This window comes from Balearica regulorum, chromosome 16 (assembly GCF_011004875.1).
Source record: "Balearica regulorum gibbericeps isolate bBalReg1 chromosome 16, bBalReg1.pri, whole genome shotgun sequence".
NCBI lineage: Eukaryota > Metazoa > Chordata > Aves > Gruiformes > Gruidae > Balearica > Balearica regulorum.
In genome coordinates, this window is record NC_046199.1 from 16,970,038 (window position 1) to 16,994,947 (window position 24,910).

Here is a 24,910-nt window from a genome sequence, read left to right on the forward strand (position 1 = left end):
GTGATTTCATACTGTCTTAGGTGAAGAGAGTAGGTTGTCCCGTTTGTCTCCCACCAACGCTGTCAAAAGCCTCGGTGAAGAAAGTCGTGTGTAAGAACATGGAGCACGGGGAGGGAACAGCTGGGAGGTTGCAGGCTTGGTTAGGGAAGATTACTGCAAGCTGCAGGTTTTTTGTTAATTATTGCCTACTTCCCCAGATCTGGGTGTTTAAGAGTTTTGATTCTGTGCCAAACTTGTTGGCTTAAAGATGTTCCTAGGAGTAGTTTTATCTCAAATTGTTTTAATTTCCAGGTGCTGATGTTTAGCTTTATATTAAAAAATTTGAGATGTGAATATAAATTTGGGTGGGAAGAAAGGTAACTTCTGCTGTTGTGGAAGTCAGTGTGGTGATTGTTACTCTGAATCAGTGAAGTTAGATCTGTTAATATTTGTTATTTGTAGCTGAAACTTATTTTAAATTTCTTTGGCGTGACAGGTGTTGAACTGAATACGTGCTGAATGCTGGTGAGGTGGGGATGCAAACTGCCCTGTGTCGCCAGAGCAAAGAACGCTGCTCCTTCCTCTTCTCCCCTTCCAGCGCGAGTGTCCTGTGCGTTTAGAGGTGTAGGAACACTTAGGGAACAACATCCGTTGCTGCAGGTATAAGGACCTGCAGTAGTTATTTCTGCCGTCTTGACAACAGTTTAAACTCACGCCTGCTTCCACCTCGAGATTCCCACAATCCACGTTCTAACAGATTTGTAGTCCTCGGTTGTCTGTCCCTCCAGCCCTCGTCCCTGTCTTCCCCTTGCCCTCGGTTTGCCAGTGCTGGAGCCCAGGACAGAACCGCACGGGTAGTCGGGACTCCTGCATAAAACAGCCTTAACCACATTTGAGAGCTCATCTCTCTCTGCAAATTTAAATGCTGAGTGAACAGCAGTAGTGCAGTGTATGTAACAAACAGGTTTGAAGGACATAATTTATTAGACTTTATACTTCAGGAGTGCTGTTAAAGGCAATTGCTGTTGCGCAAACCTCTGTCAGCCACTTGATTTACACTTACCGAAACAAATCTGAGCTACTAATGCTGGTGGCTGCTGGGCCTATCTATCTGTTAATCTTGCTTAATTATGAGAAACCGGGACAGCAGCTAATCTCCGGATGCTGCTTTACATGCTGCTGCTGTGCTCGAGTCCGGAGGCAGCTCTGGCTCGGAGTGACTGGACGTGTCCGACGTCGCTGGCGTCTCCCGCGGTCCCCGTTAACGTCACCAGCACAAGGCAATGTTGAGGGGCACGGCCTGTGAGGAGGTTTGGGTTTGTAATCCTTGGTCTTTCCTTCCCTGCTGTGAGGTGTGTCTTAAAGGTTTCTCCTCCTTGGAGGAGGGTTAATGAACGCCTCTATGAAGTGGCGCTGGTTTTGATCTTCAGTTGGTTTCTGGAAGCTCTTCCACCTCCTTAAAGTAGGGGATGCTTCTGTAAAGTCAATATGGTAATTCTGGAGCAAAAGGCTACATGGATCCTTCTTAACAGATGTAAATCGGACTTAAGATAAATTTGTCTTAAGTTGATTAGGAACAGATTAGAGCTAAAGCAGAAGAAGGCACTCCTTTTAAACTCCTCAGAGATGGCCTGCATTCCGGTTTAACTGCTTTTAAAAGCTGTTTGATGTCAGTCTGTCACTTCCACAGAAAGATGCAGTTAGTCTCCTGCTCCCTGGACCTTCAGGAATCCGTAGACCTTTGCCGAGTCCATAGCTGCCCTCCAACGCGCCGGCTGCCCGTGGTAATGTGAGGGCCTAGCAGAGCAGATGTTCCTTACCTGCATCCCACAAGCAGAGCTCCTTGAGGACTCCTTTGCGAGGGGAAGCATTGCACTGCGCTGAACTGAGGAAGATTACTGCAAAGTGCCTTAAAATCCCACTCAGCCTTTTCTTAAGCCGGTCTTCGGGTCAGCCTGCTGGGGTTGGGTTTGGTGTTTGCTTTGAAGGCCCCACGCACCCATTTCAAACTGCTCAGCTTTCTGGTGTCTCTCGACTTCTTCAGTTTTGTTTTATTTTGCTGCTGGATCAACTTACCTGTGTTCTCTCCACTCGCCCACAGCTTTGACCTGTCTGGTGCCTCTGAGGTACTGGGGACGAACAAGGAGAGCCCCTTCTCAGAGCTGGTGTTTGCTGGAATACACGTGGAGCAGTCGCACCGCACCGGGAAAGGGAGTGCTCCTTAAGCCAGCCGATGGACCACAGATACACTGACAGAAGCGTGTCTTTCTGGCATGTTTTTGTTCTGCGCTATTGAAAAAGAAAAAAGCTCAAGAACTGGTCTGGCCCGCAGCTGTTTGCACAAGACAGCGGGGCCAGCAGACTTGCCTATAGGAAATGAGGCCAAACTAGGAGCTTTTGGCTCGGGTGCGGTGTCTGTCTGTAGTCCTGGAACTGAACCAGCAGCAGGCCTGCAACATGGAAGGGGAGCTCTGGTTGTTGGGGGGTTGACCTGGTCACCCACCAGTTATCCTGCCGGGGCGAGAGGGACAAGGTGCTTGACAGACATCAGAGGTTGTTCTCTCGGTGAGCTGAGCGCAGCAGCAGCACCAGGGACTCCGGCTGGTCCCGTCCCCTGGCAGGTTCGCCGAGCTCCTGTGCCACCTAGCTGCTTTGCGCTTCTCTTCATCTGCTGCTGCTCTCGGTCGCGGTGAAGCGGTACTGCAACTAAACGAAATAAGATCCAACCAGCAAGACTATCATGGCTATTTTAAAGCAGCTTCAAAGAATAATTGATAGACTTGGTACCTTGGCTCTGTTTGCTGCTAAAAGCTGAGTACATTAAAGTTAACTGAGTACATGGCTTAAAATGCAATGGGCCTCTCAAACATTTTGCTTTGTAATTGTTTCTGTAAATTTTCATATGATGTCTTGGGTCACAGTTCTTGGTATATGTGTTGCAAGCCAAAGCAGAATTAATTTACCTCTGTTTTTTTTCTTATTACTGTACTAACTAGAGAGGGATAAGGGAAAACGCGCTATTGATTAAAACATGGCATTGTAGATCTTCCTGATGTTCCTTGTGTCTCTTCAGGCTACAGCTCTTCTAGATTCACATCAGCTAGTTTAGGCCTGAAAATATTTTTCATTGCTACGTATCAGACAGCAGAAGTCTCCTGAAACACAGTAAGAGACGTGGATGTGCTTCATGCCCCTTGTTCTGCAGAGAGGATGCCCTCGCCCCTGCGCTCAGGCCACGTATCTGTCCGTGTGCTCCCGGACTGTAATCCCACCAGGCTGGAGCCGCTTACCCCCCGTTTGTATGTTCCTGCCCACCGGTGTCGGGCTGTGTGCTGCTGGAGCAGAGATGTCTGTACATCTGCAAATGTTCAGGGCGACAAGCAAAAGGCAGCAGATGAAATGGCGCTGCTGGGTGCACCGCTGCGCCCAGGGGCTTCCCCTCGCTCAGCATCACAGGGAGAGCTTGGGGATGCAAATGCATAAACAGCGTCAGATTATTACAAAGTGACTATGACTATTTGTAAAGCAGTAGGAGAGCTAATGCTGCTCGTGTTCTGGCCGTAATGACCATAGCTTGCCAGTTATCCATATTAATTGCATTTCAGTTTTATGGGCTGTTAAATGCTTGAGAGCGTGCTGGTGTTTCAGAGCTCCCCAGGGAGCTCGCTGGGGTTGCTTTCCCCAGGGTTGCCTGCCGTGGCGGGGCAGAGGCAGCCCCGCGGAGCCGCGGCTGCCCCGGCCGGGGGGGCTCGTTCGCTGGGCGGCAGCCCCTGCCCGAGCCCCCGGGGCTCTGCCCCTGCCGGAAAACCCGCCCGCGCGACGGAGCTCCGGAGGCGCCCTGCGTGCACCACAGAGCTCTCTGTGCAGCCGCCCCGCCCCGCCGCGGCCTCCCCTTAGCGCGCCCGCCCGCGCCGCACCCTCGGAGCCGCACTTCCCGCGTTGCGTTGACGTGGTGGGAGGGGGCGGGGCTCTAGCGGCAGCGGCGCAAGATGGCGGCCACCACGGGTGCGGGTGAGCGGGCGGCGGGGCGGCGGGCTGGGGGGGGCCGGGCGGGGCTGCTCCTCGCAGGGGGGCTGCCGCGGTCCCCGCTGAGCGGCGGCGCGGCGGGCTGCCGGCGGGCGGCAGGCCCGGCTAGGTGTGTCGGGGCTGGAGGGGCGGCGGCGGCGGGCGCTAGGCCGGGAGGCGCCCGGCTGAGGGGCGAGGGCGGTGGCGGCCGCGGGGGAGGGGGCGGCGGGGCCGGGTCGAGGGGCGCGGCCCGGAGGGAGGCCCGGTGTCCGGCCGGGAGTGTCGGCGGAGCCGGTCCCCGCTCCTTCGCCGCGGCTCCCAGGCGGGCCCGCCTAGCGCCTCCCCGGGGGCTGCCGAGGCCTCGCGGTGGGAGCGGCCGCGGCGGGGCCAGTCCGGTCCGTGGCCGGGAGGGTGCGTGGAGCCAGCCCGGGCCCCGCGGGAAGCCTGCCGCGGCTCTCTGCGAGCTGGCGCCGGGAAGCGGTGCTGACGCTGGCGGAGGCGACGCGCTGGGCTGGGCTGCGGGGCTGGGACCCCCTGCCCGGGGCCGGCCGGGCCCGAGGCCCTCGCCTCGGCCCTGAGGTACGGAGCGGGGCAGGACGTCCCGACCGCTGGCAGCCGGTGCGGCGGCTGTGCCTGTCCCCGCAGAGTCGCCGCGCAGCCGCTTTTGTGAACGTACTCCTGGCCGGGTCCGTGTGGTCAGAGCTGACCCGCGGCTCTCTGCTCCGGGTAGTCACTGAGCCGTGACTAGAGCTACGTGGGTGAAATTAGCTGGTCTAAAAATCTTTTTCACTAATAATATCTTCCTGTTACATCAGAAGGATGTAACTTCCTTGTCAGGATGTGTATGCTTCAAGAAGTTGGTATATTTTTTTTTTCCCCTTTAAAATTGCTCTTTGTCTGCTTTGAACAGTTAAATCCTATCTTTGCATTTTTCGTTACACGTTAAACAAAAATAGTGCAGCTAGGTTTTGAATCGTCTTTTTCTGCTGACATTCTCTAATGAACTTGGATAGATCGAATAAATTAGTTTCACTTCTGTTTAGCCAGTTTCATTTTCCTGTTTTTGTAAGTCTGTATAGTGTTTCAAATGTGCCACTGTAATACCTGTTTTCAGATTGCTTCCTTTGAAGTTTAAATATGAGATCACCAGAAGACTACTCTTGAAGATACAACAAAAATATTCTGGAATTCTTTTTTTACACATAGGTCTCTGTCGATAATCCCTTTCAACTTTTAAGAATAGCCATCACAATGTAGATAATTCATAGTAATCAAGTTTATAGAACCACTTCTAAAATGCACTGGATGTTGTCCTGAGAATTATGTTTTACACATCTGTGTGAACACACGTGATTGTGAGGGGTTGGTACACTTGTTTAAAATACACAAAAAAATTTAGTGGAGCCTTCTTCCCTCTCTTATGTCACATTATTCTGGCTACCATACTTTCTCAATAATCCTTTCAAACTGCTGACTTTTCATTTTGTATTTGGCTGGAAGAACAAGGCAAATAGTTTTCTTTTTAAGCCAGAGCAGCTTCATGAATTAATTGTCTGGGGGGTCGCGGAGGGGGTATGTGCGGAAAGGGGCTTGGACTGCGGCGAAGAAGTCCAAAGCTAGTCCTCCTGCACAGCTTTCCTTTTGCAGTGAGAACAGTCTTTGTGATAAACTGTCGTTAACCGTCATCTGCTAGCCACATTGTGTCTTTTGGATTGCTTCCTGTTATTTCATGGATTTCTGAAAGCTGTCTTGTGTCTTCAGTGCTGGAAGCGTGAAGCGATGTGCAGCCAGGTGGATGTGAGTAGGGAGCCTCAGTTTCTTGTGTCTACAATGTGGATGTCTGACAAGCACTGCACTTCAGCTACTCGTGAGATCCTGTGTCTTTAACTGCTTCTGGAAAAAAATAAATAATAAAAAAACCCAGTGTGTAACTTATAAGCATGTGTTGCAGTAACACCGAAACTTTGCAGTAAATCCTAAATTCAGTTTGGGAGAACTTTCAGGTACAGACCAGCAGCTTACACTGATGGGAACCTTAGAGCTTTGTCCAGCTGTAAATCATAGGCTGCCCTACCAGCAGTGGTCTGCGTTTTCTTGTTGTGTTAGTAAAGGATGGAGATTGTCCTCCTCTGATAAAGAGAACGAGGTAGTGTCCAGTTACTGATAGCGGTGGTGGCACTGCAATGCAGTTTGTGTGGTTCCTTCTGGACGCTGCACTGAAGGCATTGCCTAAAACATACAGAGCCTGGAAGTGACATCTTCTTGTTTTCCACTACTGATTGATTCGCTGTTGGGCTTTGGGCAAGTAGCTTAGTCGTAGCTTTACTCATATGTTAAACAGATTTTGCTAATTCTTGGTTCATGGAATCTTAATGCATTCCTGTTTGTTTATAAAACAGTTGAATATGTTTGATATCCTGAGTTTATAGTCGTTCAGCAAAGGAGCTTAAACAGAGGTTGAAGATGAAAAATACTGAGTCTTTGCTTAAAAGCAGCTACTGACCCAGAAGAAGAAATGGTGGCAAATGTCCCTGTAACTTAAAGTCATAGGGCTGGTCCTGGGAATTAGACAGGTAAGCCATGTATTTGTATCTAATAAACATGTAGAAATAATTAACAGGCAACAAACCCCAGCCCTTGCCTGGAAGAAATGTTGTGATGCAAGGTCTATCAGTATCACTTACACAGAGGAGAATTCTGTGTTGCTGATAACGTGGGTTTCTTGTGCACAATGAATATATGAATAAAAAGATAGGGTTAACTTTAGTCATTCTAGTAAGGCTCTTTATAGGAAACTACAAACAGCTGAACTGTAAGCGTATGTCTGTCCATCCTTCAGACTGAAATGTCACACAGGAATGCTCAGCTGGCTCGAGTACCAGAGGTGATCCAGCTGAGAAATCAAGGGTTCCTCAGAGGCTCACGTGCTCTGTGGCCCCGCAGGGAAGTTGGGCTACATGGAGTCTGTCTGGCACTTAGACTACGGGAGCTTGCTCCACATTGCTGTCCTGCAGACTCTGGTATTATAACGGGTTAAAACCTGACCGTGTTGGCCTATGGAATCCTGTTTTTCTCGCTTTCATCCTGGGAAAAGTTTAACAACCTCATTTAACCCACTTTTGTCTTGTAGGTCCATCTAGGGGGTCTGTGGCAGAGCTGTAGTAGACATTGCGTTTACCAACAGCCTGGAAGAACTGAGTAGTAAAATGGTTTGCCTAGATTTAAGTTATTCAAAGTCAAAGGAATGTAAAGAACTTGAGAAGGACAATCCATTAGGTGAATGGGCATGATAGTGCTGATATATGTGGCTTAATATTGCTAACAGAGAATAGCACAGATCAGTTTTAGTACAGTGTATTAAAAGTATATGTTTGTAATTGTTGGGGGACCCATAACATCACTGTAAACTCAAAGTTATGCTTGTGAAAAGCAAAAGAGACATTACAATGCAGAAGAAACTGCATGTTGAAGGATATAGAAGGTGTACCCTCTCTCTGCAAATGGACTGTGATGTCTCCTTTGGCGTGCACTGCATACAATAATCATTGTTATCTCAAAATAAATATTGCCAGCCACCAAGTACTCTCTAAGTCTGTAAATAAAATACTCAAGGGTAGGGAAAAAGTAATTGGAGCGAAACTGGGAAGATAAATTATGCTTTCTTAAATAAGACTGACTGTAAGAGCACATGAAATAGCAGGTGCTGAAGGAGTTGATTGCAGAGCTTCTTTGTGTATTTAATGGAAGGATGCAGTAGATTAAATAAAAAGGTAAATAGTTCAAAACTCTTACAAGAGGATACTCAGTTGAATCTTTTCACATATAATGGTATGAATTACATAATACATTTGAAAAATGCTATTCTGGCTGAGAACTTAAAATGATTCAATAGGGTATTAAGTAGGTGAGGATCATAGAAGATATAATACTGACAGATTCTGTAAGGTGTATGAAGGTTGGGATTTTCAGGTTGTAAGGGTGTTTTTTAACTATTGCAAGTCAAGATGAAATTACTCTGTTTCTACCTGCTGATTAGTTTGTGCACTTTCCTCCCAAGTCTGACCTGGGCCTGGCCCAGAAGCAAAGCCCGGGGCGCGTGCATCCTGCCTCTGCCGCTCCCCGCCCGCGCTTGTCAGCCCTGGTGTTAAACTGTGGTCCCACAACCAACAGGTAACTTAGTCTGCTGATGTGACGTCTTGCTCTTCAAAGCTTATCTTAAAATCGATGAACATACTTGCGCGTTCACCTTTCAGAGGGTGATATGAATTTAAGAAAACGTAGCGATACTTTGTGGGTAGAAGAGGCAGCTGGAGGAGGGCGCTCAGCTCTTGGTCAGTAACAACCCTTCCTGAGGAAATGGGGGGTTCCCTGTTGAGGTTTAGTGTAAAGATTTTGTCTGGGATGCTAGTTCAGGGTGACGTATTTCCCAGAGTAACTTCTAGCTGAGCTGGTAATGTTTTGCTTTTCAGCTGTGATACAAGCCACAGAATGCATCTGATTTTAACTCTGCTGCTGCTGGAAAGCTTTATTTGGCTTCAGACCTCAATGATACTGCCAGTCCACCTCAGACAAATGTTTTTAAAGTGATCCCTTTCCCAGTAATGTGCCTAAGGTATTGAAAGACAGAACCAGTGCTCTAGCTTACAGAAAACACTTGTTTCAAACGTTCAGGATCTGTAAATATCTCACTACCTATGTGCGTTATCAGAGTGGAAATCATGACTATAAAGACAGTGCAAGAAATCTAAAGTTTCTGTCTCCTCAAAGTTTTTATGACACTTGCTAAAAGCCTTTTATTCAGTTGTAACTATTCCATCACTCCAGAAACTTCATATACTGTTGTGACAAATATTTTTTTTTTTTTACAGTTGCAGTGCTGCAGCGGTAACATACCAAATTTTCAATAGTTGCAGTCTCTGCAAAGAGATGAGAAATATATTGGTAAAGATGTAATTAAGGCTAAATATCACATACACAAAAACAAGCAACAGAAGGGGCTTTAACATATTTAAGCAACAGAGGTATTTAAAGCTGTTTGATTACAATTCACTTGAGTTACTGTAAATCAGGAACTAGTATGGAAAGCAGAGATCCAATCGGCCTTTCAGGCCAATTTTAAAAGTTGCTTGTTATCAGTGAAGACATCAAGCAACCTTCAGCAAAGAGACGGTTCGTCTTTTTAGATCCCCTAACGAGTGAAGTGCATTTTCTGTGTGCTTTGCAGAGGTGTTCTGTGCAGTATGTTTGTGCTTCAGTCCTGAAGAGAAACGCTCGTAATTTGATTTCACTTTAGAAAGGAAAGAGAAATATATTCTTGAAGTTTTTGTCAAAGGTGTATATTTTGTTCTACTGACACCGATGAAAAAGATTCAAGGCGTATTGTCCACCCTATTTCACTGGTTTCACTGCGCTGTTTTCAACTTGATAAGGTTTCTGAATTTGGAATTGCTTCCACTGTATAACTGGTGAAAATTAAAAGATTAAAAAGTATAGTCTATCGGAAAGTGTTTTTAACTTGTTAAAAACATACCATGTACTTCACATGAATGTAAATTTAAGATGAGAAAAATCTCAGACTGGTAAGATCACTTTTACAGCTATCATAAGACACATTCAGTTACGTATCTGTGTATCTTTAGTGGTGCTGTGATATCAAGTGTATCTGAGAGTGCTTTAAGGTCTTTAAAGTCCAAGCTGGCATTCAGCTGTCTTCCAGGAATAATTCTGTCCTTTCCCAGTGCAGAATGTCCTTAGATTCTGACCAGACATGGCCCAGCTCCTGTTGTCCTCATTGCAGCTTGCTGCCTCTGTCTTGCACCTCGCAGCTTGGAGAGCAGCTGGGTTGTGAGGTGCTGTGGCAGCGAAGGCTCATTGATACCAGTCCGCCTGGCAGCGCTGCTATTAGGGGACACTTTTGACAAGGAAAAGACAAGGTCCTGATTCTGTTTGAAGGCTGAAGAAGATGTCACCCAAAACCTAGCAGCTTCTTAACTGTGACTTGAAAATCCTGACTTTCTGGAAAACTCAGTCTGTGGTTTAGTTTTGTTCTCTAGTTTGTCATAAAAATATCTCATGAACTTTTTGTAACTGATGAACTGGTGTCCGGAGCTGAGGCTTCATAATGCATGTTTACTAAGGTGAACTTTTAGAAAAACTGTACAAACCTGTGTCATTGGGGATCTCATCTCGTCAATACAGTTGTAATTTAGCTTTCATAGGTTTGCTGTTGTGATTAATAGTAAATATCTCCTTTTGCTCTGAAATGTGTTTTTCAGTTCCATTTCTGGGAGTTTTTCTGTGCGATCAGGCAAGCTGCAAGTGAAGCAATTGTCTAGATATTGCTGTATTTTTTGTATCAAATGAAACTGCTATTTGAGAGTCATCTTGAACCATAGGAAGACTAAATTAAAATGCATATCTGAAAGTACTTTTGACAACCTGATTACTTTCTAATTGCTTCTTTATTTATTTAGGTTTTCTTGTGTTAAGGACTCTTAGAAAAACAGGTTTGGTTACTGTCTTGAAAGTCTCTATTACTACACTAAAAACATTATGCAAAGTATTTATTGGGGGGTGGGAGGACGGCACGCAGTTGACTCATGCTTGTGTTGGCAAGCGCGGGACATCTCGTAACTCTGAATCTGCCACGGTTTAGCCATGGAAGTTATTTGGCAAATACCTTCAGATCAGATCACTTTCTAGGAATCTTGGTGGACAGCAAGCATGATGATGACATGTTTGCGTACGACCACAAGCGATAAAGCCTGCATGGTTTCTGAGGTTCGGGTCCCAGCAGGATGTGGTAGCTGACCATGAGTGCTCCAGGCCATTACAAATGAAGAGGAGACAGGGTTGGTGTAGTGGCTTCGTGCATCTTTCCAGGCTGACCAGAAGGGCAAATCTGGTCTTTTACTCTGCCTTGCTTAAGGGCAGGTTATTTAGAAATTATTTAAAGCATTTATATAGCCATAGTCTTTTATATGTATATGTGCATTTTTCTTCCTGTCAAATGTCCTGAGAATGTCAGGGAGGGAGTTGAATTATCATCTTTGATGTGACTCTGAACTTGTGTTGTGTAGTGGCTGAGGTGCTGGTCTTCCATGTTACACCCCTGAGCTTTAGCACGGGGAGGAGACATTTTTAGACGGCAACAATGCTGTTGTACAGGATGGTTTGTTGTGAAGTGACCAACTGTCTCCATAATAATTTTATTTTCAGTGAAGTGCATAAAAATTCGAATATATGTACTTTGCTTTTCCCACCTCCCTTTGCCAGTGATGTTCCTGTAGTGCTCACAAGTGAGCAGTTGCTGTGGAATTAATAATCATTTATGTTAACTTTTTCCACGTGATAGGAGCCAGCGCATGATATGAGTAGCTCACTCTCTGTAGACCTCAGACTTGTCAGGGAATTCTAAAATCTTGTGTGACTCTTTTATGGCTCTGATTCATGCTGAATCAGAGCAGCTATTATCTTGAGAGAGCTTGGAAATAAAGTTGCCTTATCTTCCTGTAAGGTTGTAAAGCCAAGCCTAGCTCTGGTTAGCAAATGTCAGAATTAAGGCTGCCTTTCAGCCTTGGTTGTGTGACCTCCTCTAATGTATATGTGGTGGTGTAATTGTTAAATACATAATCACATCATTTTCTTCACACAGGATTCCTGCTTTGCTTGGTGAACAGGGTGTATGATGCTCAGAGGAAGGGCAGACAGGCAATATTTTTAGTTTCCTTCTTTGGTGTGTGGCCTGTGTCTGCTTACCATAAAGCTGATTCCTCCTAAGTTACTTGTTTTGGTCTACGTAAATATCAGTAAATTATCTTTACACCACTGATAAATATGAAGTGGTATTACGAAGTACTGAAGTGTGGAGACTGAGATGATGCTTCTTAAGCATCATGATGTTGTGGTCCAGAAGAGAGTATTTTTTGGCAACACGACACATTCGAGGCAGATCTTCCGCTGGCTTCGGCTTATTGCTTCTGTGAGCAGGGAGAGGCTCAGGTTGGGTTTCTAATAATAGCCATGGATGATATCCTTTGCGGCATCACCTGCAAAGAGCTGCTGTGTCAGATGGAAGGGTGGAGTTTGCCCTCCAGAAGGTCCTTTTGTTTGCCCTTCTTCCCTGGCCGCTCCTGTCCCGGGCACCAGCAGGCAGGGCTGAAGCCCAGACAGCAGCCTGGGCATTGCACAGCCGTGAGTCATTCCCCATCACCAGCTCTCTCGGGCATGCGCTGCAGCAAAAATAGTGAAATAGGTAGTGAGTGTGTAAGTAAAGGTGATGCCTTGTCCTTCAACTCATACTCCATCTGTTTCTTTTGTCCCCCAGCTCTCTTATTCCCTGCGCTGGAGCTGGACTGCTCTCTTCTCTGCCTCCCCTAACTGCAGCATGGAGAGCACTGGGAATATAATTAAAAATGGGGTGGCTAATCCGTCATGATTTGGGTATGAATTGCGTACATGAAGCTTCGTATCCCCGGGGTACATCAGATACATACTTCATACTTTTAAGATTTACAGGGAGGGAAAAATGCTGGAGTTTTTTGTGCAAGGGAAGTGACAGTGGTCCCCAAGAGGCCCTGTTACCACCGAGGGGTTGGGGCTCGGTTAATCTTATGGTGATGGCTTCACCAGCCCCAACTGACTCATTTCCTTTTGCAGCCAAAGATTCGTATTACTCAGCAGCCATGGTAACAGCACGGTCTCCCTGTGAGTCGAAGATGTAGATTTGGCATGGAGTTGTATTTGAGTCGTGCTCGGCAGCCCCCATATGTATGGTTTGGTATAGCCAGAGCAGGTCTGGCATCTTCTGACATTGCTTTTCTGACTCTGGGTTTCTCCTCGTACTGTTGCTACAGCTGTGTTACTGAATCATGTTTCCCCGGAATATTCCTTTAGTAATTTGCTTTTTTGTTTTCTTTGATGCTTGCTTTGTACTGAATGAAAATTGGACAACTGATTCTGCAACAAAATTATCACTGACATCTAGTTTCTTTAGGTTATTAATATATTTTAAAGCTACCAGAGTTATTTGATTTTAAGCACTGGTACATTTCACAGGGCCTTAAATGCTCTGTGTTTTCCACATTGCCAAGCAGCTACAGAGATGATTTTCAAAGCCATTGGTCCCTTTCTGACGTCCTCAGAGTTCAGTGCCCTGGCCATCCTGGAAGCGCTGGTTTCTGACTGAGAAGTTTGCTGAGTTCACTTTATACACTGAAAGGCTGATTTCCCATTCTCTCTCTGCTGTACTAAATAAGTGACAGTGAAGAAGGGGATTAACTATAATTTTCTGTTACTACGTGCTGGTAAATAGTTAACTTCGTACGGGGGGAAGGGGAGAACACTCCAAACCACAAATCCAACTTTTTTGTACGTCAGGTGAAAGTAACTTTATTAAATACATCCTAGCAATAATTTTGTTGCAGTTGGAGAGACACATGCTTCACACAGGTACCTGGAAGGATATGGTGGCTGCTCTGTCACCCCCCTCCTCAACTGGACAGGGGAGAGAAAATATGATGAAAGGCTTGTGGATTGAGATAAGGACAGGATGATCACTCACCAATAATTGTCACAGGCAAAACAGACTCAATTCGGGGAAAATTAATTTAATTTATTACCAATCAAATCAGAGCAGGATAATGAGAAATAAAAAACAAGTCTTAAAACACCTCCTCCCACCTCTTCTTCCCGGGCTTAACTTCACTCCCAATTTCTACCTTCTCCCCCCCCCACCCCAGCAGCACAGGGGGATGGGGAATGGGGGTTACGGTCAGTTCATCACACGTTGTCTCTGCCGCTCCTTCCTCCTCAGGGGGAGGACTCCTCACACTCCTCTGTGCTCCAGCCTGGGGTCCTCCACGGGCTGCAGGTGGATATCTGCTCCACCACGGACCTCCACGGGCTGCAGGTGGATATCTGCTCCACCATGGACCTCCATGGGCTGCAGGTGGATATCTGCTCCACCATCATCCTCCCTCCATGGGCTGCAGGGGGACAGCCTGCCTCACCATGGTCTTCTCCAGGGGCTGCAGGGGAATCTTGCTCCGGCACTTGGAGCACCTCCTGCCCCTCCTTCTGCACTGACCTTGGTGTCTGCAGAGTTGTTCTTCTCACATATTCTTACTCCTCTCTCTGGCTGCAGTTGCTCCTGGTGGTTTGGGATTTTTTTTTTCCCCTTCTCATATACGTTATCACAGAGGCGCTCCCAGTGTCGTTGATGGGCTCAGCCTTGGCTGGCAGCGGGTGCGTCTGGGGCTGGCCACCTGGCAATGGCTTTGTAGGACATAAGGGAAGCTTTTAGCAGCTTCTTACCTTGCAGCCTCATACCTAGCAGCCACCCCTGTAGCCCCCCGCTACCAAAACCTTGCCACACAAACCCAAAAGAAAAAGAAGTGGTGGCCTGGAGTGCATTTATGTTTTGTGATGACTGAGGTACAGCTACCTTGAAGGAGAATGAGTAATTAAGTCCCCTGTGGCCTGTGGGTTCAGGGTCCTCCTTCACCATGGACTTAGTGTGTGACCTTGGACATGTCATCTAAGCTCTCTATGCCGTTGTTTTCTATTAATGTAATGGGGATAAGAAAGTTTCCCTGTTTTGCTGTGTTTTTTGAGGATAAATGTGCTAGCAGTTAAGAAGTGCTGAAATTCCTTGATGGAGGAGGTCATAAGTACAAAGGATGCTATTGCTGCTGACAAAGCCCACTTAAATTAACTTCAGATTAACCTACTAATGTTATGAAAGAGTTTTATTTGCTTTGAATGGTATTTTTAAAGCTCAGAGTGAGTTGAGTGATGTCAAGCTTCTCATGGTATCATTTTGTAAAATCTTCTAAATTTTTATACTATAAATTATATAGACAAGTGCTAATTAGAGCTCCGTAATACCGTGATTTCCTTTCATTTCACTGCCTGCCCTAATATCTGGCCTGTCATCCTTCTAGCATGTTTAATTGTGGATACCTTGATTTTGCTTGTAAAATCCAAGCTAAATATGGGGATGTCTTTTTCATAGTGTTGAAATATTGTCATTCAAAAAATAGTGATATTTTTATGTTTTTACCCAAAATGTTTTCTGTAGAATGACCAAAAGTATCAGTGAAATTACTCTAGCTGTATTTCTTTACTAGATTTCTCAACTCAAAATATTTTTCTGATTGTTTTCAGGAGTAAAAGTTCCTCGTAATTTTCGTCTGTTGGAAGAACTTGAAGAAGGTCAGAAAGGAGTAGGTGATGGAACGGTTAGCTGGGGCCTTGAAGATGATGAAGATATGACACTTACAAGATGGACAGGAATGATTATTGGGCCTCCAAGAGTAAGTAATATTAAATATTAAGATAGTACTGTTACTTTCTTTTTTCTTCCCCCTTTTCCTCTTTTAATCTAAGAGCTGAAGTAGAAAACAAGGCACAAATGAGTGAAAAAACACTTTAGCAAGTGATTTATGTTGAATGTTCAAGTTCCTTATAATAATGGGCTTCGTGTATCTATATGTCTTTTTGCTTATAATTTGAAATATTTTTAGTGCCTTTCTCTGGTTAGTTCTGTTACATGTCTGCTTTATATTTACAGATTCATTAAGACATAACTTTTGAGATTCCAGGATTCTAGTATCCTGTACTCTTGAATACAGCAAGGTTTAAAATCCTTCGGCTAGTGAGATTACATATGGAGCTAATGTAGGTAAAACGTGGATGTTTTGTTCAGTACTGCTAGTCTTTCTGCTGTTTCTTGTTGAGTTTATGGGTTGGTTTTACTGCAGCAGTACTGACTTGCTCTTGTAGAGTTTCAGCTAACTCAGGAAACTCAAATTTTAATGAATTCAGTTTATTATCTGAATGTTCTCTCCCAAAGTAGCTTCTCGTAGTGCTACTGGTCTTTGTTGTAGTATTGTTGCATCCTCTCTCTCTTCCCCCCCTCATCCCCAAACCTTACTAAACTGTGGGTCTCCACTCTGATAGTGAACTTGAGGACTTAATTGTGCATTGTATATGTGCATGTATTCTAAAACCAAAACTTGTCTGTTGTCTCCAGTTTCACTGTGTGTCTCTGTTCTGTTTCCTTAATATCCTTACCATGAAGTGCAAGTAGCTGATTCTCCTTCCTGCAATAGTAGATGATGTCTTCCATAGCTGACCTCAGTATCACTCCTCAATAATTCCAGTGTTCTCAATCTATTATATGGAAACCTTCACAAACCTTTAATCAGGCTGCTGCCCTATGTGTTTCCATTCTGTCGGTTGCCTTTTCTGACATACGATGAGGTTGTACAAGAATTTATATTATAATAGTATTACACATGCAGTATTTTCTATTTCATCCAGAACTGTTGTTTACTTTTTGTCTGCCATTGTTAACATCTTCCCATTTGTGATCATTTCATTTGTTTATGATAAGCCCAAATAATTTTGTAGAACAGCATTTGATGTTAGAACATTAGGAGAGCGTTAATGAGCCTGCATTAAGACTGTGAAGAAAGCTCACTGTGTGCATACCCTTTATGGAAAACTTAAGCAACCTTGAAATCTAATTTAGAAAATTAAATAGATACTGAAATGTGCAAACAGGCGTACGCCGGCTTGTCAGCAGTGATAGAAATTTGTGGTTCATGACATACTGCTAAGCCTAGAGGACTATCACAGAAGATGATTCAGCTGTCCCTCTTTTGTCTTTCTGACACACTTATGAATATAGATTTTTTTTTTTTTTTTTTTTTTCCAAAAGTGTCTTGACTACTTTTGAGCTTATTGCTTGAAAGCAACAGGCTGTACTGAGAGAGCTTCTGGGAACTTTCATTCTTGTTTCCTAAGTGGCTGTCCTGCTTTTAGCACTGTTCATCCTGAGTTATATTGTTACCATTTTTTTTCTTAATAGGATCTGGGAATACTGGCTGTGGGGAAAAAAAAAATAAAATTGTGTTTCCTTCTGGGTAGAAAGCAGTCATGCTTATAGCAGGTGAAAGAATCTTATGTTGGGCATCCCAGAGGGAAAAGTAAACCGTGGTCAGAGTTAGATACGTGCTGCTGCTCTGAGTGTCCCTGCTACCATACATGGAAGCATCCTCCTTCCCAGACTTTGTGCGGACGGTTTCGCAGCCAGTGATTCATCTTGTTTGTACAAGCTATTTAAAAACAGTGGCACTGTCAAAACTTCAGCTTTATCTGCACATATTTTATATTGGCTATAGACATATGCGTGGTCAAGGCTTTCCATTCGCTAGTCTTAATGTGGTGCGGTTATTTGCGAAGACCCTAAAGACCCGCACGAACCTCTGAGCTGTTAATCGCTCTGTGCACAAGGCATGCTCGGGGACTTGGTCAGGGCACCTGGGCAGTCCGAGCAGAGCTGACAGATGACTTTTTTCCCCCCAAAACTTTGTGACAGCATTCAGTTTGCACCGCCTGGCTGTACATCTGCAGGCTGTCTGGCCGAGGCGCCGGAGGAGTGACCGCGCGGCACCGCTGCCAGCCAGCGCCGGCCGGGTGCTGGTGCTGCCGCAGGTGGCTGCAGGCTGCTTTAAAGCCACTTCATTTGCACAGATGAGAAGCAGCTGAATCAGGAAGTCAGTTCTTATATTTTTGGTAGCAGTTTGCATCAAAACGCTACTTAAGGGAAACATTAACGTGTTCAGGGGCGTAACAGGCCCTTGAAAGGGATTGCACGGAGTTTTTTATTGGGACGTTTTTGTATGCTGTGCAACCGTTCTTAAGATCCTGATGGAGCCACGGGGGAGCAGGAGCTCTTGGCTGCTTCTGGGTTTCTGCACTCACACATTCACCTGGATTTTTGATCATGGTTGCTGCCTTGTGACTTTAATGTTCATTGCAATGTTGAAGGTGCAGGAAATTGTGTCAGAAGCTCTGAATCTGGAGAGCTTGTGTGCCTAAACTTCCCAATGACAATCCCGGCTGCCTGCATTGCCCAGCTTAGCTAGAGCTCTGTGCCACGCTGCACCAGATCAGCACTTGGAAAATAGTTATTCTCAGAATGCAGAATAGCATTGACTGCTGTTTCTTTTAATTAATTTTAAATATGGAGGAATCAATGTAGCCTTGTTACATTTGTCTCTCTTCTATACCCGTTGATTGGGTAGCTACAAATTCATGATCCAGGATTTCTCTCTATTAGCTGTTAAGTACAACAGTTTTACTGCTGTGGAGACAACGATAATGGTGTTTGGGATCAGGATGTACTTTGCAATGTGTTCAATCTTGGAGCGTTCCCCTTTCTGAGAACTGGCACACTGGTTTATGACCAAAGAATATTTTTTAAGTGCAGTTCTAGGACAGGCTGACTTTAGTTGCCTAAGCTAAAGCTGTGGCTCCAATTTCAAGGTACTGCATCTGATTAGTAAACTGATAAAACAAAGCTGCTTTATGAAGATTGGTTGAAAAGTAGATATCTGAGTTATATGATGATTTAAAAAATCATATCAGTTGGTGAATGGGAAGCAATGCCAGTTTCATTCCTTACATGAAAATCTGATGCTTAAAAGACCAGTAGTATTTATTACCCTGAAGAAGTAACATTTGATACTCTGAATACTATAAGATGAACCAAACCAGAGGTAGCCAGTATAGTATATAAGCGGCTGCCTTTATGTTTAGTAGTTCACATGTCCCTAAAGTAACCACCATTTTAACAAAATGCTTATTGAACTGCCTGATGTAATTGTTACCCCCTTTCTTTTCCCCTCAGACAATTTATGAAAACAGAATATACAGCCTTAAAATAGAATGTGGGCCTAAGTATCCAGAAGCACCTCCATTTGTAAGATTTGTAACAAAAATTAATATGAATGGAGTAAATAGTTCTAATGGAGTGGTAAGTTTTCGGTTTTTATTCATTTTAATGCGGCTTTTGTGTGCAGCTTTGCATTAGCGCTTTGTTGATACTTGCAATTTGCTGAACTAATTGCTTGCTGGTGCCATTTGCTTTGAGGAGAAGGGGGGGTAGAAGGGAAGTATACGAGCCAAGTATGTTCTGAAATCAAAACGTGGAATTTACTTCTCCTGCCCTTTTGCAACTCACAAATAGTTGCATCATGCAGGGATTTATTATGCTTTTAGGAAACTACTTGCTTGCTTTTGCTTTCTTTGGTTTCTCCCACTGAGATTCCTTACAGGATCTTTAGTTGGAGGGGGTGTGGAGGAGTTAAGTGTATCGAACGTATTGATTCTGACAGGAATGGTGTTTTTGTTTATTTTAGGTGGACCCCAGAGCCATATCAGTCCTAGCAAAATGGCAGAATTCTTATAGTATCAAAGTTGTTCTGCAAGAGCTTCGGCGTCTAATGATGTCTAAAGAAAATATGAAACTTCCTCAGCCGCCTGAAGGACAATGTTACAGCAATTAATTAAAAAAAAAAAAACAAAAAACAAAAAACAAACATGCCCCCCTTATTCAATTTAAGCTGTCTTCATTTTCCACAGTAGTAAATTTTCTAGATGCATCTTGTAGACCTCAAAATACTGGAAACAAAGTTCCCATTCAAAGGAAGTTTTTCTTGAGATACTGTAAATGATACTAATTTTTTTTCATTTGAAATATAAGTTGTGCTATAACAAATAATCCTGTCGTGTAACCACTGTCCACATAGCTGAACTTCTGGTATCAGGAAAAGTCTATTTAAATTTATTACTGTCAAGACCAGTGTGGCACATCTAACTTAACTGTGAAAGCATACATCCCACAATCACCTTGCTGTGTGTCTGGCCTGGGTTTTTGGGTTTTTTTTCCTTTTTCTGTCTTTTGCAATAGAGTCGAAGCTCAGGGCTATTTATTAGAGTAGACACAAAGGTTTTTGCTTCCAGTACTACACTGGGCTTTATGGACTACTAATGGGGATGTGTGCTAACCTCAGTCATCCCTCCCTTTGTGCTATCTCTAGTAAAGGCTGAATGTGACTATGGTCGTTTTTGGGTTTTTTTGTTTTTTTTTTTTTTAAATGCCCTGATAATCTGGGGCAAGCTTTCCTTCTTCCCTTTGGCCAAGGCATAGATTGTATTTCTCTTCCTGGTCCCCCTCACCAGTGACATGGGCTTTGGGTGAGGGATTCAGGGTTCTTTTAATCTCTTCCCTCTTCCCCTCTTTTTAGTGGGGGTGCTGCTTTCTTTTTGCCCCTCTTTGTGACTCTTCTCACCCCTGGCCACCGGGGGTAAGCGTTGGGGCAATAACTTGACCTGTTCCCTCCTGCTTGTAATTTTGGGTTTGCAAAGACAAATTTAGTCTTCACCAGCCTGGGAAACAAGAGTATCTATTCTGCTCGCAAACTTGGATTTTCCCTGTCCCTCCAGCACTGCTGCCACACCGCCAAGCTGGCCACGGCTGATGTTATTAGATAGGCTTTTGACGTGGTGAAAAGAGCAGTAATTTACCAGGATTGCGAAATCTTCTGCTGCCAAACTTTAATGGGGAAACTGCACGTAGAGATTCTGAACACACACTCCGGCTCAAATAGTTGTATTTTGGTGCTTTGAATTGACCCAAGAATGTTAATTTACTAAATGTTGCACTTATGTTTGGCCCTTCTAAAGATGTGACGACTACAGACAAATCAGTATAGTAGCTTTTACTAGAATTCTCTAAGTCTTGGAAGAGAAATTTCTTCAGTGAAGATTTTGGGGAAGTGACGCATACAGCAGATTAAGGACCTTTATTGGCTTTGCATCCTGGCAAATCACTGCCTTTTCTCGTTTACTGTTTTGGACCACTAACTGCTGAAATGTGGATGCAAGCTTACATACAACCAACCTAGTGTGTCCTAAGTTTTATGACGAATTCAGTGTTTGTGTAAAAAAAGGAAAAAAAAAAAAAGAAAAAAAAGTAAAAATAAACACATTTGAAAGCAGCAGCTATCAAGTCAATGAACAATTGATGTTTCCATTAACTCTTTTGAGGAAAATATTAGTTGTAAGGATTTAACATCCTCTGTAATTAAACTTTAACATAACAGTATTCCATAAGCAGCCTTTTTATTGTATCAGACCATTGCCTGATTTTAATATAATAAAAAGTGTGCATTAATATTAGAAGGCTTTAATTGTATTTATGTTTAGAATTTTGATCCCTTATGGAATTTTTGATTTGTTGGAAGTATCTTCCAACAGATCACATTTAGCTAAGTATGTAAACTGGTGGCGAAAGGCAATTGTCTTTATCCAGCTGCTGCTGCTGTGCCAAGGAGAATCTTTAGTTTTAGTTCAAACCTCAGACTCACGTAGACTTGGCAGTTAGTAATTATGTGATGCTGAGGAACTACTGAAATGCATTTCGTGTTGTGTGCGCTGTCTGAAGGCGCTCTGTCATTGCAATGACCTTCGTGTGCTGTAGTCCTGAGGAAATCAAATCCCTGTACAGTTGCATGTTACACTGTCAAGTTCAGGGAGAACTTGACAACCTGAAATTTTATCTGTTTTCCCCTCAAATAGTGAGGTGTAAAAAGTTGACCTTCTCTCCAAACTTGGATAAAAACAAGGCTGTGAAGTTTTGGCCTTTTCCAAGTGTAAAGCATCTCCACTCCAGAGGATTGCCAGAAGGTATTCGTTGTGCATTCACTTCACCGTGGTGGTGAAACAAGGTTCCTCCTGGGTTAGGAGTGAAAAAGGGAATGACCTTTTGTGAAACTTTGTGAAATTTGCTGCTGGCTTCTATCCTGGAACACTGCTCAGTGCTGTGGTAGCTCAGAAGGTACCTACGAAGACAATGCGACTAATACTTTGTCAGCATCGTGTCTGTGTGTGTTTGTTTAAAATAGCTTGGTATCTAAAGATGTTAAATGGGAATCAGAACAATGCTTGATAATTACAGCATGCTGCTTGATTATCTCTGTTTTTCAGAGCTGTTGTAATAAGAGTGCCCTTGCCCTGGTCAGGAGGAAATGGTTGGTGCATGTTTGGGGCCTCCCCCAACCTTCGTCCTTCAAGTAACAGTTTTAAAACCTCGAAACCATCTGTTTTGCTTTGCAAGTTGTGCAGGTTAGAGCGTTCCGCCCTGACCCAGGCCCTGCTCTGCCGGGAGCTGTGCTGGCAAGAGCCATGCGTTAACAACGTTTGCCATACGAAGTTGGGTGGTGCTTAACAAAAAAAGGGGTTCGCTGTAAATGTTCCCACCTAGGAGCTGTGCTCTCTGAACACATCGCTGCTTCAGGGCACCGCTGTTCCGCTTCCTACCAAGTAGGAGCGGTATGGAAAAATAGCGCCCTAAGAGTCAGCTGCTGTTGAATCTACGTGTTGTAGCTTTATCGGCGCATGCGACCTGCAAAGTACGTAGTGGAAGAGACCAGTCATCCCACCGCCCAGTTGCTTGTTCATGCTTCAGAAATGAGGTGGGAAGACAAAACCGTGTCTTGTATTTATGGAAACTGGCAGTGTAAAGGCAACGTGTCTAGTCGATCCCCACGGACCCTCAGTTTATGTCCTGAACCAGTGTCTCTTAAGAGATAGAAATCAAGGGATCGTAACTACAGTGGATTGGCCATGAAATAAATGCTGTTCCTTGGAGCAGGTGCTGCTGGAGGTGGCTGAGGGAGGAGACTGGTTTGAGCAGGAGATCGCCGTGCGGCTGCCCCGTCCTGCAGAGGGTCTGTCAGCCGTGTTTGTGCCAAATGTGCTGGACGCTTCCAACAAAACCCCTCACCTGCCAGTGCTCCCGGCCAGGGGGGCGAGCTTTTGACTCTGCTCGGAGCGCGAAGACGGTAGAGGGAGCCAGCAGGCTTCACAAGGCTTGGGTCTGCCGAAGGTGCAAATGCTGCTCAACTGGAATGTTAAGTCCTCTTGTGGGAACCACTTTTCATATTTATTCTGAATCAATTTCAATTTTAAAAGCCTGTTTATCATTACCTTCTCACTGTACAGGCATTAACTTGCTAGGGGGAAAACCAGCAGTGCAGTGAGATTTTAATTGTTAATAAAGACTAATTGTTGTTTGCTTCTTCCTTTGTTGTAATTAAGCTCTGTGTGCACAGGTAGGGAGTATATGCTTAAATATGCCTTTTCTGTACTCTTACAACTTCCTGCAGTGCTTTGGACTTAAATTTTAAGTTTCTTCCATTATCATTAGAGTGACAATTTTTAAGCCCAGAAGTGCCATCAGCTGCTCTGTGAGATGCCGGTGCTGTCTGTGGTTTGCCCGAGAGTCGCACAAGGACACAGAGCAGGAGAGGCATCGGTGAGCGCGGCCGTGCGGTCGGGCTTGGGCAGAGGGTCTGACCGAGGGATGGGCTGCTCCGAATGCTTTGTCTCAGCGCTGCGTTGGAGCCGTGATACCGGAGCTCCCTGCGGCACTGCCAGGCAGATGCTGCATAGAGGAACAGCGTTAAGTTATGCCAGCTTTAACGAGGGAAACAAACCAGCAGAGATACGCGGTGGGCCATGCTCTAACTCCTTTGCCAAATACCGGCCTTTGTAGTGTCTTGCCAGAAGTGTAGGAGCTGTTTGTGGCTTACCTTGCTGTTTGTGGGAATTGGTATTAGGCGTTTGAGGTCAGTGCTTTACCTACAGGACAGTGTTTCCTACATCAAGAAAACAGCACAGTGAATTCAATATTTTTTTTCAAGCTGGCATCAGCTTACGCTGAAACAAGGGAGTGCCAGTTCTGCACGTACCTGTAAATGCGTCTGCTTCAAGCTTTGCCTACCTAGAGCTGAAAGAAGGTGAAGAGAACTTGACAGTGATATTCCTAACATCTAATTTTTGTACATATTAACTTAAATTTAAGAAGCTTTTTCTGATGGCTTAGAGTTTTCCTAAGTCAGTTGAAATGGCCATATTGCATTAATTTTTGGCTAGGGTGCTTTCCAAAAGCATGCTAACCCTGCTGTTGACTAACATTCAGGTCCCTTAATAGCTTCTTGTTTTCTCTGGTCTTGCTGTAGCAGATTGCTGGAGAAAGTGCTTAACTTTAAGCCTGTGAAGAGCCCCAGTGAAGTCAAATTTAAGTTAGGCACATGCTTAAATGCTTTGTTGGACCAGAGCCAGCATGCTCAGCCTCTGCTAGGAAAGAGACTTTTTTAGCCTTTATTGAGCATCTTCTTCCTAGTCTTCCCTTCTTGGTACTACATCCTTGGTGCTTGTGCCTTTACATTTTCCCCGATGTCTCCCACATTTGTTGCAACAAAAAAGCAAACAGCAGAAGGCGATGTGGAAGATAAGGAGATAAGCTAGATTCTCGTAATTTTATATCTGCCAAGCATCTTGTCGCTTTTTCAGCCTTATCTCCTTTCAAATAAAGCCTGCAAAGGGTTTTCAGACATGTGGGTCCTGTCCTATTTTTCTGCCTCTCGAGCAAGGTTGTTGGTGGCTTTGCCCTGACACGTCTGGAAAGCCCTGCTGTACCTTAATGGGTAATAGGAGGGGAGAATAAATGTCAAATGGTCTAAAAGTTCCTTTCCCCTCTGCATTGCTCAATATTTGTTCTTTTATGTTGTATTATCTCATTAGCTCTCCACTCACCAAAGAATGTTTCCGGATAACCAATGCTGAAGTTTCTTTTGGAAGAAAAACGAGCAGGAGTTTTGGAAAGAAAAGGGAAGCAAACTTTTGAGCCATCTTAATCAGAAGTGATGAGTCCATTTTCCCTTCTACTCGCTCTTTTCATAGAGCTGCTTTAAAACCATGTGTTCATAATTGGTCTGATACTGGTCTCCAGATTTAGAGCGAACAGGATTTTTGTTTGCCTTGTGGAGGCTCTCTGGGGCAGACGTGCTCATTTGTTGGTAACAAGTGCGGGCAGAGGGGAGACCGGAGGGCTGGCGGCACTGGTGCTGCGCACGCAGGCTGGGCAGGGTGATGGAGAGATGCTGCGCACGCAGGCTGGGCAGGGTGATGGAGAGATGCGTGTCCTTGTACGCTGGCAAACAGCTGCTTTCTCTCCCCTGGGCACACACCTTCAGCAGCGTTCCTGGAAATTAGGAGTGATATTTAATTA

At 44.7% G+C, this 24,910-nt stretch overlaps 1 protein-coding gene across 2 annotated transcripts; it reads left to right on the forward strand.

Moving 5' to 3' along the window:
• The first annotated feature begins 3,837 nt into the window (after nt 1-3,837).
• UBE2V1 (ubiquitin conjugating enzyme E2 V1) lies at nt 3,838-19,369 on the forward strand. Of its 2 annotated transcripts, none has more exons than XM_075768466.1 (4): nt 3,838-3,990; nt 15,151-15,299; nt 18,683-18,808; nt 19,194-19,369. In XM_075768466.1, the coding sequence occupies exons 1-4, from the start codon at nt 3,969-3,971 to the stop codon at nt 19,338-19,340; spliced, it is 444 nt and encodes a 147-aa protein (XP_075624581.1). In that variant the 5' UTR covers nt 3,838-3,968; the 3' UTR covers nt 19,341-19,369. The 2 variants fall into 2 exon arrangements, with proteins under 2 accessions (XP_075624581.1, XP_075624583.1); XM_075768468.1 differs by having other exon boundaries at nt 3,899-3,984.
• The last annotated feature ends 5,541 nt before the right edge of the window (nt 19,370-24,910 follow it).